Raw genomic sequence first — 20,748 nt, 5'->3', positions numbered from 1 at the left:
AATGGACAGGCGTCTGCAGAGCAGAAGTGCAGCAGAGGTTTGACACAGGAGCTGTGGCCACAGCCCAGGAGTGCCAGCAGCCACCAGGAGGCGGAAGAGGCAGAGAACCAAGTCTTCCCACAGGGAGCCGGGTTAGGACCTCTCCCGGCCCCCAGCACGGAGGACAGATGCTGTTGTTCCAGGCACGTCTGGGGTCACGTGACGGCAGCCACGGGAAGCTGATCATACGTTGAGATTAATTTTCTTTAAACAGATCCTCCCCCAAGCTCGAGCACTGTGTGCAGCCATGACCCTATGGCTGGCTCTGCTCTCTCGGGTCTGAGCCTGTACGGCCGGTACGGCCCTACCTCAAATTCTGCAGATAGCACCGTGTCCGAGCAGAAGCTTCTAGTAAGGACACTCACCAGTCCACAGGCTCCTCCTCCATCAGGAGTTCTGGCGGTCGGCTGGCGTTAGCTCCCAGAGGGGCTCAGACCCTGTGTTCCCAGTCGAGCCCCGCACGTTCTCACCTCCATAGCACGGTCGAGATCACCAGAGGCTGCCCTCTGCTCTGATTCCGGAGGAGCCCCCGCAGGTGCGCCTGCTGGCCTGTGCGGACCCCAGAGCCCCCGCCGCAGGGCGGGCATTGGCTCCTGACCTGAGCCTCACCACCGGCGCGGTCAACGATCTTCCGCTCACCAAGTGTTGACTGCGGAGAGGCCAAATCCTAACTCGCACAGCGCGTTGTGAGTCGTCACAACACAGGCGAAGGAGGCTGCCTTCCGAGAGGCGCTCACGGAGCTGACTGGGAACGGAGACGGGCGGCTGTCCTCTGCCCAACGCTGCTGAGGAAACAGCGATGGTGCTGATGGGGCAGCACGCTGCTTGGCAAGGCCGGGGTCGGACGGCTGTCATCCTGCTTCTGCAGTTCGTAGACGTGGCGTTAAACCACGGGAGACCACGGTTTAGAGTGAGACCCTACCGCGCGTCCCTTCATAACACCGCTGTGAAGATCACGTATCTAGATCATCCCCATCCCACAGACACATGAGCAGAGGCACAAAGCACTCAGGCTTTAAGAACCCCCCCCTCAGAATCTTCTGGAAGCAGAGAGCTTCGCATGGCCCATGGCCCTGGAGCCCACAGGAGCCTCCCACCTGCAGCCCACTTGGTCCTGCCAGCTCTCCAAAGCCTCCTGCAAGGACTTGTCGAGGCCGCCAACCCTGGCCGCCACCACAGCGCCAGGAGGGCCTCTGGAAGCTGAGAGCGAGCTCACTGACACACCCTTCCGTTTGGGGAGTGGAGGTTTCCAGGGGAAATCCGTGGTCCTGCGTGGTACGACGTGGCTGTGTTATTTCAGACAGCTTATTACTCACTTGTAATGCTTCCTGGCCTGAAACAGATGAATTTCAAAGAGCTGAATGTTTTAAATTTCTGAGTTTATGTCTTGGCTGTAAGAGATCAGCTAATTATTAGCTTTGGTTTGCTTATTTTAGGCTCCTATTCTAGGTTCCAAATTTCTACTTTATTTGCATTATCATATGCCTTTGGCTGTTCATCTTTCTTTAAAGTATGAGACAGCTTCAAGATAAAGTTATGTCAAGCTCACCACTCCCCTCTTGAGGAAGTTTCCGGAACCCCTCCTGTGCTCCAAATCCCGTGAGCATCCACAGGTCTGCGAGGCCCTGCCTCGGTTCTCCATCGCTGTGAACAGTGTGTCTGTGCCCGGAAGGCCTGTGTGGACTGCAGGTGGGGCTTGAGCACCAGGGGCCGTGTCACGTGGCTGCTGGGGGCTCCGTGGCACCCGGCTGCGCTGTGCAGAGGTGCTCACCGCACGAACGCCACAGGCGGGGCTGTCACCGGCACCGGGGCAGGACGTGGCGACAGACCCCCCGGCAGTGAGGACGCCGGCCAGAACCCATCTGCAGGCGACAGCATGTGAGAAACACCTGGAATAAGACCCCCTTTAACTCAACGTTCCGGTTTGAGCACAAAATTGCTAGCAGTGAACAAAGTAGAACGCAGCCAGGGAAAAGCCAACGAAGCACAGGAGGAGAGTCTTCCTTCACATGTGATTTTTCTCAACGATGTCTTGCTAAACCCACGGAAAGCCCTGGGAAGGTGGCGTCCCTCCCGGAAGGGGGGCCCTGGCTGGCGGCAGCCACGGGAAGGGCGCCCCCAGCACGGGCCGGGAGGGCGGTCCTGGTCCGCCTGCTGCAGCGTCTCTGTGCGCAGACGGCATCCTGTCCGGTCTGGTGAGGTCTCAGCCACACTCACAGGCGTCCTTACACCACGTTACCTGCGTCATTTACACACCCGTGACAAAACCATCATTTTAGCAACAGATCACAATGACTTCGGGTGACTCCAACACAGTCTTGGGGAGAAAAACATTTAATGCAAATATTTAACCACTGGAACATACAAATAAATAAATAAACTCAGAATAGCTGAGAAAACAAACCCAAGTAAGTGTAACTGCCCATCTCCCTTCAGTCCCAGATAATCCATTTTCAAAATACTGACAGCAAAATACACAAACTAATATGCAGAGAAGATACAGAACATTCAACATAAACCAACCTAAAATAAAAATAAAACCAAGGACAAGCCCTAATTATTTTATTTCTGTATATCAAGACTACAAATAGCATTTAAACACTTAATTTATTATTCAAATTATGAAATTATACATTTTGTTTTGATATGGTCATTGTCTTAAAAGTGTCATTCAGTTTCCCCGCATTTAAAAGCATATTGCTAATTCTGGTCAATTCCATAGGACAGTCCACAGCCCCAGTGACAGGAAGCGCAGGTGAGGCAGAGGGAGGTCAGAGAGAGAGCCCGCAGGCCCCCGGCATCAGCGAGGGTCACTCCGGCTCTCATGGCTGACGCTCCGACACGCCCTCCGTTCTCAGACCGAAACCACCCAGCTAACAAGGTGGGTCCTGGTAAAGTGCCTTTTTAAGAGAGTCACACCACTCCCCCCCGGACACGCATTTGGGACCGTCCAGTCCTCCTTCAGAGCAGCTCCGTCAAGAAGCAGAGGGTGCAGAAGCATGGCGCGCTACCCAAGTATCCGGGAAGGGGGGGCGGGCGCAGCCCCGGGGGAGGGGGGCGGGCGGCCTCGAGGCCCCGCCACAGTAGGCCGCGCCCCGTGCAAAGCCGCAGCCCACCACTTTGGTTCAAGTGACTCCAACCGATGCCAGTGTCTGCTCTCCCCAAGTCGCCGCCGATCGCAGGCCACGCGTGCTGCGGGAACCAGGCGAGCCCCTCCCCTCTCCCGGAAGCTCTGCGGCCACGACGTGGAGACAGGAACGGAAGAAGGATGAGGTCTCCGCTCACACACACCCACACACAAGGATACCCCGACCACCATGGTGCAGCCAGTGGTAAACCGACACAAGCATGCTAGTCCCGTTCAGGGGAATGGCTTAAAAAGCACAAATAAAATATTATCATTGTTGTATATTTGCCAAACCTAACCACTTTGGGAAAAGGCAGCAGGAGAGAAAATGCCTTTAGTTTTAACAATTAGGACTGTAAACAATTCAGCCACACGAGAAGCAGCGGGCCCTGAGAGGACGCGACAACACCTCTCAGACCCGGCGTCTCTGCAGACCGAGCAAACGCGCTGCCCCCCCCAGGAGCCCCCCGGCTCAGGAAGGCTCGAGTCCATCAGCAAAGCCAAAGCTTCATCTTTGGTTAATTTCACTGAGTTGCCACTAGTCTTAAAACTGTGCTCTTCTTGGCAAAACTACTAAAGTAGCCACACGGCACATAACATGTGTTACTCTAAGTTATTTGAAAAGCAGTGTCCATCTAAGTGAGTGACCGTGACTTAACGGACCATCTAGAGAACGGAGGAGGGGGACTGAGGGACGGGAGGCGCAGGAGAGCTGCAGGAGTCCGGCCCAGCGCCCTCGGCGGCCGGGGTGCTGCCCGTGGTGCAGGCACCAGAAGCCCCTCTGCGGGGGTCAGCCCCCGCTCCGCTCAGCTCAGCTCAAAGCCGGCGGCACATTCGATAGCGTAGAGAAGCTTACTCCGCAGAAGGGTCTCGTCATAGAACTCGGGCAGCTTCAGCAGGTTCATGCACGTGCTGGCCGTGGGGAGCCGCTCGAGGTCAGAGCCTCCGTTGTGAATGCAGAACGCGGGGTACAGCTCCTGAAAAGACAGCAGGTGTGCAGGACGCAGCTTTAACACGGGGGCCTTGAATGGATTTTTTTAAAAGCACACAAAACTTGCCTGCTTCAAACAGTAAAACGCTGTTGTGGTCCCATTTTCCCAAAAGACATCTGGTTTTTTATGATGCTCCGACTGAGCTCGGCAGAATACTGAGTACCGCGCACTGCACTTCGTGCTTGAAAACGGACAAGAACAATGTCCACTCACGGGAAATATAACCTCTCCAGTGAGCAGGGCCTCCATGGTTTTGTGTTTTAGTCTTTTAAAAATTTGTTTAAAATTCAAGAAGGTACGAGGGTGAAGACTTGAATATGTACACCTGTTGGCTTATGTTCGAACAGACAGAAGCCACCCGGCGGAAGGAGAGGGGGGAGGGACAGTGGTAGAGGGCGTCTTCTCCAAACTCAGAGCCACGCGGACGTCGCAACAGAAAAACAATTCACTCAAAAGGGGAGGAAAACAGCAATCTCAAAATATCGAAAGCAAAATTACACAAAGGAACCTATCACTGGTGGTTTAATCATACAGGGAGGCATTACTCTGAGTGGTTTTTTTGTTTTTTTTTTTTTACAATTTTATTTATGGGGCACCTGGGTGGCTCAGTCGGTGAAGCGTCTGCCTTCAGCTCAGGTCATGGTCTCATGGTCCTGGGACCGCGTCCCATGTCGGGCTCCCTGCTCAGTGGGGAGCCAGCTTCTCCCTGTCACTTCTCCCTCTGTGCTCTCTATCAAATAAATAAATAAAATCTTTTAAAAAAAGATTTATTTATTAGAGAGCTGGAGCATGAGCAGGGAAGGGGCAGAGGGAGAAGCAGGCTCCCCAATAAGCAGGGAGCCCACCCAGGCACCCCCAGCCCTGCAGAGTTGTTCTAAAACCACTACGTCTTTCACAGAACTGCTGCACACCTGTGCAGAACTGCCGCAGACTGTGGGACCCAGGGCTCCCTAGGAGACGAAGCAAAGGAGGAATTAACACCACGATTATCACTGGTAAAACAAAATCCAATATGAAATCAAAGAAATAAAAACCCTGGAAGTCTAAATTTGAATTGGAAATGTCAGTTTGAACTTGTGATGTATTTTCCTCTTAGGGGAAAAAAAACCCACCCATTTCCTAACGCCGTCCATTGTTTCCAAGGCCTGGAAATAATGACCACGTGTGACAATGAACAGCCCGATCGCCCAGATTTTGGTTTCTATAGACCTATTTCTCATGGGAAGGAACTGGGGCTCCTCGGGAAAATATGGGATTCCATGTGAAGCCAGGAAATGCACCTGACAAATGTCACCATGTGTCACACCTGAAAGCCAGCCACCCTGCACTCCCTGGGTTACGGGGCACACAGATGCACGCTCTGAATGCGAAAAGGAATACTTGTAAGCGACCGAAACACATAAAACGTTAAAGCCCGTGAGTCTGTGGTGACGGCATAGGGGCCCAACGTACGGCTGCCTGTAGGAAGCGTTAGTTAACCCACTCGGCGTTCCAAAAGCTGGTAAGTGGACAACGATTGCGATCTACTCTACCATCTCTGCACAGAGTCCGCGGGGTAACCAAACAATTGATGAGGAAAAATAAAGGTTTTCTTCAGAGGACATTTCAGCTAAGAAATGAAGAGCGGCAGCAGCTGGAACACGGCTGCTTTACAAGCACGCGGAGGAGCGTGTCCAGGCCGTGGCCGCACGGGGCCTCCACAGCCCGCGCACCGAGCCACACGCCAGTCGCGGCCCCTCCGGCCGCCGACTCGCAGACACTGGGTCTCTGACGCTGACGGAGATGATGAAAGCAGACGACGTCATCTATGCAACGTTACCGCCAAAAAATCTGGAGTCTGGTGATCCTCAAAAGGACCAGTTTCACAAGACGTACAAAGGAGCAACCCAGCTCCTCCAAGAAGCGACAAGGTCCAAGAGAAGAGGGCGGCGGACGGCGTGGCTCGCTTGTCCCTGGAGCGCTGGCGGTACGGAGGCACTAAGCGCGTATGTTTTACACGTGCTGGTGCCGCTCTGCTGTTTTCTCAGGCACAGCGCAGACCCTCTCCCCCCAGCGGCCGGCTCCTGGCCCACGAGCAGCCGTGCTCGGGGTCTTAAGCACCTTCCCACAGAGATTCGTGCACAGACAAGAAAGTATTCTTCCCCTCCCCACTTTAAAACAGAAAACGCTGGCACCATACGTACACTGTTGGGGACCCCGATCACTGTCTTTATGATCTTCCTGGATCAATCTAGCTCCCTCCTTCGAGGCTCTACGGTACCCTACTAGATGTCTGCAGCACCACTTGTCGCTGCACAGTTACGTTATTTCATTAGTTTTACAAATAACGATGCTGTGGGTGCGCCCGTGCTCAGTCACCTCACCCCTGTGCAGATGTGGGTATCTGTAGGTTGACCTGGTCAGGCGGGCTGAGTGTGAGACCCCTGGAAAGGCCAGCTCTTCGACAGCTACAAATGACCAGGGACTCTCTCTCCCTCTTACACACAAACGCCATTAGACACTCAGAAGTGAATGCTGTGTTCTCCTCCAACAGGAGCCTAACAAAGTGGAGACTGTCTTCCTCCTGAAAGCCTGAATCTGCCAACTCTCAGGCCAGCATGGTTTTAGCCCCATTGCTACAGGATTTCAGACCCCCAACTAGCTGCTGCACCCCTCACTGTACCGGAAACGGGGCCTCCCACAGGCGCCTGGCTGGTATCCGGAGCCAGGATGGCTCCACCCCCAGGTCAGTGCCTGTACACCTGTCACATGCTTCCTCCTCGGAGCTGTGACAAGACACCTGTGAGCGAAGGCTCACACCGACACCCGCTAGCACTGTCTAGCGGGATCCTCCTCTCCAAGCTGTAGCCTGGCCTAACTGCCTGCGAGGCCGGTCTGGCGGTGGGCTCGGGAGCCTAGACACACACACATCCTCTGACCTCCACTTCCAGGACTGCGTCCTAAGCAGACAACCAGAGATACAGATCACGATTTACGCACAAGGATGTTCCTAGCATCATAAGGAAAGAAGAGCTGTAAACACCTAATAAGAAACAGTAAGTCAGTTGTGGTCCAATTTGCATGATGGGACATTAGGAAGTTTTTTGTTTTTTGTTTTTTAAAGATTTTATTTATTTATTTGACAGAGATAGAGACAGCCAGCGAGAGAGGGAACACAAGCAGAGGGAGTGGGAGAGGAAGAAGCAGGCTCGCAGCAGAGGAGCCTGATGTGGGGCTCGATCCCAGAACCCCGGGATCACGCCCTGAGCCGAAGGCAGACGCTTAACCGCTGTGCCACCCAGGCGCCCCTAAGAAGTTTACTAAAAATATTTCAAGGATGTTTTAATATGAGGAAAAATGATCCTGATATAATGTTGAGCGAAAAAAAGCCTATAAAACTGAGCACATAATTAATTACCTTAAATTATATTTAAGAATTATAATCAAAGAGTATAAAAAATAATTACCTACTAACCACCGTCGTGCAAATGAGAGAACAGAACTAATGTCCCTCCTCGGACGGGGACCCCTGGAGCCAGCTGCATGCACCCTGCCGCCCAGCACGGCAGGCACCCAACTGGCCCCAAACTGCTTCTCAGTGGGTCTTATTTCATTTGTATGTTGAGTTTTGTTTTCTTGTTTTTTTTAAAGATTTTATTTATTTATTTGACAGAGAGACAGACAGCTAGCGAGAGAAGGAACACAAGCAGGGGGAGTGGGAGAGGAAGAAACAGGCTCCCAGCGGAGGAGCCTGATGTGGGGCTCGATCCCAGAACGCTGGGATCACGCCCTGAGCCGAAGGCAGAGGCTTAATGACTGAGCCACCCAGGCGCCCCTGTATGTTGAGTTTAGCATGGACTTTACAATGTGGGCAAAACTGAGGAACAGCACAGCCCACAAAATGCTGACTCAAGACTTACACACTTACTATCAGCCTTTGTACGTTTCTCACTGTTAAATTAAAAACTTCATTTAAACAGTATATGTGGCATATAATATGTGCTAAAAACCACTGTCTTTTAAAAAATTATAGTTCATACGCTATTTTAAGTGTCTCATAAAAGTGTCAGAAGAGGAACGAAAAGAGAAACAGAAAGCACATTAATTACATTCATTATTTCACACTCTGAGTACATGAAGGGCAATAATTTTCTCAAATGCTTGAATAAACTAAAACGAAAACATCACATCTTGAAACCCAAAAGGACCTCTGAAGGCAGAGTCTGCGAGCACAGGGGAAAGGTGAGTGACTGGCTAAATGGGAAGAGCCTGAAATACATTTTGAATTAAATGCCCCATTTTAGTGTTTCTTTCATAATGCTAATTGAATTTCCTACTTGGAGTCTTACAAGTAAAAAAAATGAAGTTCTTCATTGAAATCTGAGTCAAGGGCACCATTTTGTGCATAATTAAATAGAGCACAACGGGAATCTGCATTAATTCAGAGGGAGAAAAATCATCAATTTGTTATGTGGCCCGATGGCAACTTAACAATTTTCTACAGCGCTTTAATGATTTTTTTGTCTGGAACAATCACATTCATTGAACATATTAAACTTTAATTAGCTTTAGCAGATGCTATTCTTCTCCAATAATCCAGCACTAAGGAGTTTCATAACTTTTAAATTATGCGAGTTTGCCTTTGCTCTTTATAGGACTTGGACTGAAGGACGCTCTCACCGGGCATGCCGAGCCAACTAGAAAGCACAAATATTAAGGTGATTTTTTCCACCCTTGGAGCCTAACTTAGGACAACTGCAAAGATACTTGAAAACTCTAAATTTCACATTTAATATATTTTAGATCCTTGAAAAAAAATCTAACACAGAAAGCGTGTATCAGAGCTTCCCGATTTTTCAGGGTCCAATGACAGCTGAGTTATGATTGTGTGGGGTCACCAACAGGGGACAAGAGCGTGCTCACTACGGCTCCACGTGGGATTTTAAAAGCTAATGTAAACCCCTCACTCCTCCTTCCCTCTCAACTTGCCAACGCTCCCACAGGCGTTTTAACACAGACTCCTCCACTGGCTGCCCAAATCTCCGGAACCTTCCCCTTCTAGCAACACCCCTAATTCTTACTGGCCCTGGACTAAATTAATCAGAGGCTGGCAGAAATCTCTGGGTCCTCCACTCAGTTTTGATGGGAGTAGGTCTTCCAAATTTCCTTTCATGAAACTAGGTCCTTAATTTTCTTATCTCTAGGTTTGGTGTCATTTTGAAAGTGGAAGATTCTAGAAGCCTGGTCTCTCATAATAAAGGTTGCTGATAAAACTAGCTAATTGTATTATGATCTTAGTATGTAAGAATTTAACTTAAAGGACTGTTCACATGACTAGGTGATAAAACTTGGCCCCCAGAAGATCCTCTCCCTGGTCCCACTGGTTTGCGCACTCATGTGCCTTCCCCGCGTTCTTCCCACTCTCCAGGCCCCAACACGGTGACATCCCCAGACTTCACGACAGGCCCAAGAGGAACCAAAAGACATGCTTCTTTCGGGCTGTTGCCTGATTTTCTTTAGATTCACAGAGGCCTGTTTTCATATCTGGTCACGTGTGCCGGTGCATAAAACCATCCCATTCTTCTGGGGTTGAGAGCAGGCAGTCACACGGCAAACCAGGAACATCACTCCACCTTCTGAACCACTTTGTTTAGGTGACGCTCGTGCACAGCAGAGGTTTTGACCCTGTCTGACAGGTTTTCCCCTTAACAGACGAGTCTGTTCTCCGTACAGTCATTGTTGTAATGGTTCAGCCTCCTACGTGTCTATTTCATGATTCTAGTGCTTTCTGTGTCTGCTTAATGAAGTGGGTTCTCTTAGTCTTGTTGGGCATGCTTATTTTCCTCCTCTGATACTTGGGAAGACAGAGGAGTGACTTTAGTTCTAATGTCACTGAAAATTATTCACTGCTTCCAAACTACGACACTGTCCATAACGCAAGTCCCGTGAACAATAAAACCCCAGCACACATGCCACACCCCTCTCCCACTTCTCCACGTTACGGCTCTAGCTCTGATGGCACTACTGCGATGTTGTATGAAGCGACTGAGAGACAACTTTTTAAAAAGATTTTTTAAATTTTTAAATAATCTCTATACCCAACGTGGGGGCTCAAACTCACAAGCCCAAGATCAAGAGTCACGTGCTCCACTGACTGAGCCAGCCGGGCGCCCTACTGAGGTCAATTTTTAAAAACAGCCTGATTGAGGGGCCGTCTGACTCTTGACTTTGGCTCAGGTCATGATCTCTGGGTTGTGAGACGGAGCCCCGAGTCAGCCTTTGTGCTGGGTGTGGAGTCTGCTTGAGATTCTCTCTCTCTCTCCCTCTGCCCCCAACCCCCTCTCTCCCTCTCTAAAAAGATATGTAAGTAAAAATAAAATAAAAAAATACATAAAAATAGCTTGATTGAAGTGCAATTTACATACCAGAAATTCTTTGTTCAATTCTCACAACTTTTCTATACTTTAACAATAATTTCAAAGTAAAAATTTAAAGAAAAGAATAACTCCTATATAACTCACTCATTGAAGGTTATCAGAAGTACATGCCTCTCTCTAAGTTTTGCCAGCACAAGCAGTACTCAATGCTCATCTAATTTGATATTCTTCTATATTTATATATATATATACACACACACACATACCATTGTGTATTTTAAACTATTAATACTGCTTTATTTTAATAGACAATGAATAAGGGAACCACTAACTGTCCCCTAAACAATTTTAATTGCTAAAAATATTAAGCTGAATTAATGAGGTGATCACTAATTATCAGAAATGATAAGTAACATAAAATAAGTAATGGAACAACCAGGGAAATATATACCACTGACCCTTGAACAATACTGGTTTGAACTGCACGAATCCACTTATATGCAGATTTTTTTTGATAAATACAGATCAGTACCGGAAAGATACTTTCTCTCACGGTTTCAACATTTCCTTTCCTGTAGCTTTCTTTACTGTAAGAACGCAGAATATAATACATACAACATATAAGACGTGTGTTAACGTTATTGGTAAGGCTTCCCGTCAAGAGCGGGCTGTTAGTAGTTAAGTTTTTGAAGCATCAAAAGTTACCTGTGGATTTTCTACTGCACGGGGGGGGGGGGGGGCGGGGGGGCGTGTGTGTGTGTGTGTGTGTGTGTGTCAGCGCCCCTAAACCCACACTGTTCAAAGGTCAACCGCACTTTTGCTCCTACGTTATTCTCCCCAAACACACTACATCCCAATTTTTAGCTTGTGTTTTCTTCAGTTCAGTAGTAAAACTGAGGAGATGGTACTTTGCATCCCAGCGAGCCCAGCCCAGGGCCCCCCAGCCTGCAGGCCCTGGTCACAGGCCGCCCCGATCCCAGCCGCCGCACCAGCACGTCGGCACGGGACGGCACCATGAAATCACTGAATAACCAGTACGTGAGTGATCCGGCTGAAATACTTACTGTAGCTACAAACACAGAAAACACTGCTGTTACAAGCACCTCACCGTAAACGCTACCCCCCCCCCCCCCAAGAACTGTAGGCAGCGCACTACGTCACTGTGTCCCACCCCACGTCCTGTGGCCTGTCCTGCTGACAAGCAAACGGCACAGACGCTGCGTACCTTAAACCCCAGGAGGGGGGGTCGGGAGCAGCTCGTGACGAACTTGAGCAGCTTGCGCTTTTCTTCATCCGTGAACCCTTCTACGACTCTCCAGAAGACTTTGATCACAGGATGGTCGGCGGAATAGCCTCCTACGATAACAGGAACAAATGTTTTATCACAAACCAGGTAACTGCAAAGTGGGACTCTCCTAACAACACCAGAGCCACAAACCGGTAAGCGTGGTTCATTCTCGGCCCTCCGCTAGTGATGGACGCCAGCTCAGGGCTGAGAGCCAACTGCAGAGACACCTTTCTTTTTTTTTAAGTAGGCTCCACGCCCAGCATGGGGCTTGAACCCACAACCCTGACTCAGCACGGAGCCAGCCAGGTGCCCCTAGAAACACTGTTCATTCTGCTCCTGGGAGATGATGGACAAGCACGCGAGGGAGACAGGAACCTCTGAAGGATCCAAATACCAAAGGCCAGAACGAGGATGAGCCCTGGCAGCAAAGGATGCTGCGAAGGGGTGTGAGTTTTACGAACTCTGCTGGGGGTTAAAAACGAACCTGTTGAGTAGCAGACCCTAAATAATAAAGGATTTATATGAGAGCCAAATACCTGAAAGGTTCCAGAACACTTTGGGGTTATTTCTAATAGAACTAGTTATTTTGCCAACGTGATCTTAGTGTCTAAATTCATTTTATCACCTGTCCTTGTAACAGTAGGTACAGACCAGCACACGATGAGACCACTATTCTCAAGTGTAATATCTGCTACTTACAGCTTTTAATCTAGTTAAGTGCTTCCTAAAACTGAAATAATTGCTCTATATTGTTCCCTCATTGTTAATATACTACAGAAATAACATCGATAAAATATCTTAAGTGCATTAATTGGCACCAAAATGAATATGATAATATTTTAAAACCTATTTACTGGAATAGCTAAGATCATTAAAGGTATAAGCTTTCAGTGCAGATAGGGTAATGCAAACAACCCAAGACAATTTCTTGGCAAAGGAAAGGTTGGATTGATCTCATTTTTTTAAACTTATGACTTGATAGTGGGGACAGAGTGATCTTAGGTATTATCTGCCTTTACGTAAACACCAGAGTTCGAACTTACAGCAATAAAAATTAATGACAGGAAGGAGAGATACAGGCATACGTTTATGTACATGTAAATATATGCATATCGATATATTTATGTAAACAATGTTAGCAAATTTAGAGTTTTGCAACCACAGCCACAGTCCCCTTTGGAACACCCCCACTTCCTCAAACGAATCCCACGTTCCCTGCAGACAACGGCCGTACACGGTCCCTGGAGGTGCGCGCGCAGGGATGGCTTGTCCACATGGGAGAACATGCCGACATCACTGCCGCCTGCACTGCCTACACCGCCCACACCGTCTACACCGCCTACACCATCTACGCCTTCTACACCGTCTACACCTACACCGCCTACACCGTCTACACCGCCTACACCGTGCTCCAGCTCCAAAACCTCGTCAGTCACCTTGCAGGAAAGCTTGGGAAACAGCACTCGATAGGACAGAGTCTGCATAGGGTTCTTCAAATTGTGGTAAAATACAGAACATAAATTTCACCATTTAAACTTTTCTTTTTTTTCTAAGATTTTATTTATTTGAGAGAGAGTGAGGAGAGCGAGAGTAAAAGAGTGGAGGGGGAGGGGCAGAAGGAGAAGCAGACTCTCCGCTGAGCAGGGAGCCCAATGCGGGACTCGATCCCAGGACCCTGGGATCATGACCTGAGCCGAAGGCAGACGCTTCACCAACCGAGCCACCCAGGCGCCCCTAAACATTAAAAAAAAGAAAAAAGAAAAAAAGATTCGAGAGAGAAAGAGAGCAAGCGAGCGAGCGCAGCATGGGGAGGGGCAGAGGGAGGGAATCTCAAGCCACCACTGCGATTTCCTACAAAATGTCATCACAAACAGAAACTCTATTAAGCAGGAAGTCCCCACTGCCCCTTCCCCAGCCCCAGTGACCTCTAACCTGCTTTCAGGCTTTGAGAATTTGCCCATTCCAGGTATTTCACAGAAGCTGAATCCCACAATACATGTCCTTCCTTGGGTCTGGTCTATCTCACTCAGCATGTTTTCGCGAGTCATCGTGTCGTAGCAGTAGGACTTCATTCCTGTCCAAGACTTCGTAATACCCCTCCGTATGTGTGCAGAGACCACAGCTGCTCCTCCATCCATCCGCGGAAGGACACGCGGCTGTTCCCACCTCTGGGCGCCTGTGAAGAATGCTGTGTGAACACGTCTGTGCGAGTACATGTTTCAGTCCCTGCTTCCAATGCCTTTGGGCATACACTTCAGAGTAGAATTCTGGGTCGTATGCTGAGTCTCTGTTTAGCTTCCTGGGGAGCCACCGAGCCATTTTCCATAGTGGCTACTTTATTTACACCCATGCCAGCAACTACCACGGGTTCCAACTCCTCCGCGTCCTTGCCGACCCGTTACTCTCTATATGGTGCCTGTGCGCAGGCGTCTTCATGGACGTGGGAACTGTTCCACTGCTGTTCTGAGCTGCATCTCCCTAATGCCCAGTCATGCTGCACATCTCCACGAGATTACCAGCTGTTTGTGTATCTTCTTTGGAGAAATGTCTATTCATGTCCTTCTGCCATTTTTGAATGGGCTTGTCATCTTCTTGTAAGAGTTCTTGATATATTCTGAATACATAGATATGATTTCCAAATATTCTCTCCCTCTGTAGATTGGTCTTATTACTTTCTTGATAATGTCTTTTGATGTACAAAGTTTATAGTTTTGATGAAGCCCAATTTATATTTTTTCTTTTTTTGCTCATGCTTTTGGCATCATATCTAGGAATCCAATGTCAAATCCAAGACCATAAAGACTTACCCGTTTTCTCCTAAGAGTTTTATGCTTTTAGGTCCTACATTAAGGCTGTTGACCAACTTGGGGTTCATTTTTCTATATGGTGTGATGTAGCAGTATAACCATTTTTTAAATCATGGTAAACTTTTCCAAAGAGGCTCTACCATTTTACATTCCGTCAAGAGGGTTCCAATTTCTCCATGTATTCACTAATCCTTGGTGCCATCTGTTTGATGACCGACTTTCTAGTGGGTATGTAGTCATCTCTCATTGGGATCTGACTCTGCGTCAAACACTGTTCCTGTGCTGATCGCTTACTGGCCATTTATATGTATATTCTTAGGTGAAACTTTTTTTGGCCATATTTTTAAATTCCATTGCTTGTCTTACTAAGTTGTAGGTATTCTTTATATACATATTATACATATTACCTGAACACAGTTTCTCCCAATCTGTGGCTTGTCTTTTCATTTTCTTACCAGCATCTTTTGAAGTACAAAAGCTTTAATATTAGGAGTCCAAGTTTCTATCAATTCTTTTTTCTGGCTCATGCTTTTGCTGTACAACCAAAAATTCCATCTAATCCAAAAGCCACGCAGATTTTCTCCTTTATGTTCTTTTAGAGGTTTCATAGTTTTGGGTTTTACCTATAGGACTCCGATCCTGTTGAGCTAATTTCTGCATACGGTGGGAGGTAAAGGTCTAAGCTCATTGTTTTTCCATGTGAATGTTGTCCCAGCATTACTGTATCGTCAAGTGAATGGTCAACGGACTGTAAATATAAGCATTTGTTTCTGAACTCCTAATTATGTTCCATCGATCAATATGCCAATCCTTGTGCCAATACCACAATGTCTTGACTACTGTGGCCTTACAGTAAGTTTTAAATCAGAGTATAACTCCTATAATTTTGCTCTTCTACAAAACCGTTTCAGCTGTTTTAGGTCCTTTACATTTCCAAATGAATTTTAAAATCAACCTGTTGATTTCTACAAACAGGATTGCTGGGATTTTGATAGGGGTTGCACTGAATCTGTAGATTAACTTGAGGAGAATTACACCTCGACGACACGGAGTCCTCCGACCCATGACGAAGGGCTGTCTCCACCTCCTCTCGGTGGTGTCGTACAGTCCGCAGCGTACGGGTCTTGCGTGAACACTTACTTTGCTGTATTTGCATTTTATTCTTTTTGATGTTACTCTGAATGGAACTGTTCAAGCAATTCCATTCTTGGACTGTACATAAAAACAAAATTGGTTTGTGTGTACGGATTTGTGCTGAAATGGTTTTTTAGTTCTCATTTTGTCAAGCTACCTATGAAGAAAGTCTTCCTTCCTTTTTGGGGGGTGGAGGGGCAGAGGGACAGGAGAGGGACAGAGAATCTTAAGTAGGCGCTACACCTAGCATAGAGCCCAACACGGGGCTTGAACTTACGACCCTGAGATCATGACCTGAGCTGAAACCAAGAGTCGGAGACACTTAACTGACTGAGCCCCCCAGGTGCCCCCAGTTTTACTTCTTTCACTTTTCTTTTCCAACCTGGATGTTTTTCTCCTTCCTCTCCTCGCTCTCGCCTAGCTAGAAACCCCGGTCAAGTGCCTCTGACTTAAGCAGGTAGCCTTTAACCTTCCACCAGTGTGCCGGCAGCTATGAAGTTTCCATACGTGTCCTGTATCAGGGTGAGTTCCCTTCTGCTCCTAGTTTCCTGAGGGTTTTCGTCCTGAACGGGTGGGAGATGCTTAGGGGCTCAAGGGCTGCACTTGCTCTCCTCTTTCTCCTTCTGCATCTACTGAGATGACTATATGGGTTTTGTTCTTTTATTGCCAACACTGCATATCACATTAATACACTTCCAGATGTAAAAATAACCTTGCATTCATGGGGTAAATACTACGTAGCTGCTGGAATCAGTTTGCTAATATTTTGAGGATTTTTCCATCTATGTTCCTGGGGGATATTAAATCTATTATTTTCTTGTGTTACTGTTGTTTGCTTCTGATATCAGGCTAATAGCAATCTTTGAGAAGAGAAATCCTCTCCTTACTCAGCTGTAGCTGGAACTCCTGTACAGGATATGTTTTTAAGGCTTAAATACTGTTCTGAGAGAAATATTCATTTCATTATATTTAGAAAAGAGAGAAGGACAATGAAGAAAAGTTGCCTGTAATTTCATTAATTGTAAATGACTATAATCATTTTATGAAAACAAAGTGACTTTAAATTTTTTAAAATTTTTAACTTTTTTAAGTAGGCTCCACGCCCATGTGGGGCTTGAACTCATGACCCCAAGAGACCAACAGTCGCACGCTCCACCAACGGAGCCAGCCGGGTGCCCCAACACTGAAATGACTCTAAGGTCTTCTGGTTTGAAAAGTGAGTTACGCAGCGTATAACAGGTAATAACGAGAGGAATAGTAACACTTCACAGAAGCCAAGGTGCCTCGTCGCCCTGCTTAGCGCCTTCGCTTAGGTCTCAATCCCGTCTCCAAAGACGCGGTATCACATGCAAGCACTGTTGATCATCACCTTTATTTAAGGGTATATTTTAAACTTTCTAAGATATATAAAACAGTTTTATATTATATTTTATTTCTTTAAAAAGTAATCTCTACCCCCAGTGTGGGGCTCAAACCCACGACCCTGAGATCAGGAGTCACATGTTCTACCCACTGAGCCGGCCGGGCGCGCGGGTACAAAATACTCTAGGGGCACCTGGGTGGCCCAGTCAGTTAAGCACCCGACTTCTGATTTCAGCTTGGGTCACATTCATGGGGTCCTGGGATCGAGCCTTGTGTCGAGCCCCATGTGGGGCCCCACGCTCAGCATAGAGTCTGCTTGGCCCCCTCTGTCTGCTCCTCTCCAACTCACGCTCTCATGCTCTCTCTCATACAAACAAATAAAATCTTTGGGAAAAAAATAATAAAAAAATAAAACACTTTAAAATGTCCATGTGCACAATAAAGATAAGAATCAATGGCTCACAACTACAGATTTTTATAATATGTATTTAAGATTTGGACAGTTTCCTACGGATGAGAAAAAAGACTGAAAGGGTGGAATTATCCTCAGCCAAACTCAAGAATATATGCCACTTCCTAAATGTTAAATACTACTTGCCACATTTTCCCCTTGAGTCCTACTCATCCTAATCTCACCCCTGAAGTTGTCACACCCTTTAATAAGCAATTTAACTTCTGGGCTTCTCTCATTAAAAAAAAAAAAAGACCTTACACCTAGAAATATACACAAAATTATTTATTATAGTGGAAGGTTAAATAAATCATATATATCTATTTAATCTAAAAAATTAATTGCAAGAAGAATAACAGCTTGGAAATATATATATATACACACCTTTTTAAAAAAGGAGATAGAAATTTATTGATGTTTATTGAATGTACCTCAAGGGAGGACAGGGCAGCAGAGGAGAGGCTGTCCGCTGGAAATGATTTTTTTTTATTTCTGATGTGAAACAAACAGAATGTATACTATAAATCACTATCACCACAAACTAGAATGACAGACTACGAAAACTCACCAAAATTACAGTGATTGTTTCAAGGATGACTTTTTTTCTCTTTTCACTATTCCTAAGTATATATGAGGTTAATTTTTAAAAAAGAATGCCCAAAAGATACGCCAATTCCACCTCTGAACAATCTTATTATTTCTCTGACAGCTAATGTTGTTGACCATCTTTCTATGTGTTTATGGGCCATTTGTATATCTTCTTTTTGGTTTTTCATTTTCTTGAAGAGCAGAAACTTTTAAGTTTAATAAAAATGAGGTCTCATTTTTTTGTTTATTTTTTTTAATTGTTAGTGGTTTTTTGTTTTGGGTTTTTTTTGGCTAGCACTGTTTTAAAAGCAAAAGACTGGAAGCGACCCAAATGCATTAGCAGAGACTTAAGACGACATGGTGTGAAGAGAAAATGACAAGATGCAGAACCGTGTGTAAAAATGAGGAAAGTAAGAACTAATTTTGTATGTGTGTGTAAATACAGAAAGAACCAAGAAGAGCTGTGGCGGGAGAGGCGGAGGCAGGATGGGGCAGCCGGGGTCCCACCGTAACCTCGTCCGACATGCTGGGCTCTGAACCATGTGAGTGAATTACCAGACAAAAAGTACATGAAAATCAGTCTGGAAATACCATCTGTAACATTCTCAGGAATAAATAACTAGTAGTGACAACCTACCTGAATAGTTTGTAAAGGACTTCAGGTCCTCTAGACTTATGGGAACTTGTGCACCAGAAATTAATACCTGAAAGAAGAAGTTCAGTTCATCAGATTTGAGGTGCATGCTCAGAAAGCGTCTTCCTGTCACAAGAGACAAGCGTGACGGCCAGCGGCGGTACCTGAATCTCCTGCTGATCGAACATGCGCAGCCACTCCAGGTCCAGCACGTTGGCCAGGCCCTGTCGGAAGGCCAAGCAGTGCTGCCGGATCTGCCTGTTCAGCCGGTAGTCGGCGACAAGGTGGATATATGCGATCCGGTTGGCACTGGTGACGGGGATGTCTTTCCCGCCAAATTTCAGTTCGACCACCTGTAAATATTAAAACGAGGGTCTGAAAATTCTGACTGGAGCAAAACAAAAGCAAGAAACACTTACTTGAAAGAAACTTGACAGCACCGCCGTGTACACGAGAACCTAAGTGAAGAGCCGCGTGGCTGGTACGCACACCGGTCCACGTCGGGCGAAGACGCGCCTCTGATGGGGTGCTCCGAAGCCGGGCATCCTAGTCCGTCGTTAAGATCGTCAGCCACCAGTGCTTTCTCAGGAGCACTCAGGAGTGACTCAGCGTGTAACCATGGCAACGCTATCTCAAAGAATTAGGAATCTGGGGCGCCTGGGTGGCTCAGTCGGGGCGTGTCCGACTCTTGACTTCGGCTCAAGTCACGATCTCAGGGTCGTGAAATGGAGCCCCGCATGGGGGCTCTGCGCTCAGTGGGGAGTCTGCTTGAGATTCTCTCTTTCCCTCTCCCTTTGCCCCTCCCCCGTCACACACAGGTGCACACTCTTCCTCTCTCTCTTAAAAAAAAAAAAGTTAAAAAATTATGAATTACGAAGGGCAAAGATATGAACTAAAAAATGATGTCATATCAAAAGGGATTCATTCTAGAGAAAATACGGCCTAAGGAATGAAGACTGTAACAGAATGATTACTCATATTTGTACAAACAGCACATTCTTCTCTTTGTATCTCCACCATGTTGTTACCACGATGAAGTACTTCATTCTTTCATTATTTTTAAAGATTTTACGTTTAAGTAATCTCTACACCTATGTCCCTGAGATCAAGAGCCGGATGCTCCGCCGACTGAGCCGGCCAGGCGCCCGTGAAGTACTGTAAATAGGGCTCAGGGGACAGCGGTACGAGAGAGCACTGACCGGCCTGCTTCTTACGTATCTGCACTGAGTCCCAGAGGACAGCCTTCCGTCATCATGTGACCACGCTCGCACGGTCCGCAGGTCTAGCACAGAGCTGGCGAGCGGTCCTGGTAACGGGGACACCCGCAACTCACCTCGCCCCGTGAACTGCTTTCATTGATAAAATGGTGACAGCTTTGCTTTGTCTACCTTAGAACTGTGGTTATGTAAACTCATACAAACCAAAGATGACTGACAAAACACCACAGGTAATTATAAACGCATCGGCCTAATTTACAAGAATGCACTTTTTAAAGTGTGTTGACTCTTCTCAGATGCATCAGGATGAGGCCAGCTATGCTAAGGATAAAGAAACAGGAAACAAATCCACAGTAAGTGGACAAGACGTTCCAGAACGACCAAGCAGGTGGCAAACTTCCGGGGGTAAAACAGAGCACTGCCTGGACTGCGGGTTATGGAAACCGTGGGTCCGTGGGTCCGTGGGTCCGTCCTCCTCGTGGTTCTGTGTATACCCGGGGCATAACAAAGACAACACCTCCCCCGCTCTGGAAAAGGGCACTTCAGCCAGTTTTTTTACCACTTTACAGAAGGGCCACTTTACGATCTGCTGAAGCGCTTTACCGAAGTCACCCTGTGCCCAGCGGCCCCACGGCCATCTCACGCTACAGAAGTTACAGAGCTTTCTCAGATTTGCCTCTTTCCATATTGCATCATCTAGGTGATGCCTCCCTTCTCACTAATTCTCGTGCTCCGTGCAAGGCTCTGAACCCA

General features: G+C 47.2%; 1 protein-coding gene across 2 annotated transcripts in view; it reads right to left on the bottom strand.

The window, feature by feature from the left end:
- Window positions 1-2,355: 2,355 nt before the first annotated feature.
- The window catches only part of UBE3C (ubiquitin protein ligase E3C), a 117,441-nt gene continuing 99,048 nt past the window's right edge, over window positions 2,356-20,748 (bottom strand). For both annotated transcript variants that reach the window (XM_026479227.4, XM_048212792.2), the window contains exons 20-23: window positions 18,943-19,131; window positions 18,782-18,848; window positions 11,740-11,870; window positions 2,356-4,143 (exon numbers count right to left, since the gene is read on the bottom strand). In XM_026479227.4, coding sequence (XP_026335012.1) covers window positions 3,973-4,143; window positions 11,740-11,870; window positions 18,782-18,848; window positions 18,943-19,131 — 558 coding nt within the window. In that variant the 3' untranslated portion in view covers window positions 2,356-3,972. The remainder of the gene's footprint in view (window positions 4,144-11,739; window positions 11,871-18,781; window positions 18,849-18,942; window positions 19,132-20,748) is intronic.

Source organism: Ursus arctos, unplaced genomic scaffold (genome assembly GCF_023065955.2).
Source record: "Ursus arctos isolate Adak ecotype North America unplaced genomic scaffold, UrsArc2.0 scaffold_3, whole genome shotgun sequence".
NCBI classification, from domain to species: domain Eukaryota; kingdom Metazoa; phylum Chordata; class Mammalia; order Carnivora; family Ursidae; genus Ursus; species Ursus arctos.
This window is presented reverse-complemented; position numbering and strand designations above follow the sequence as displayed.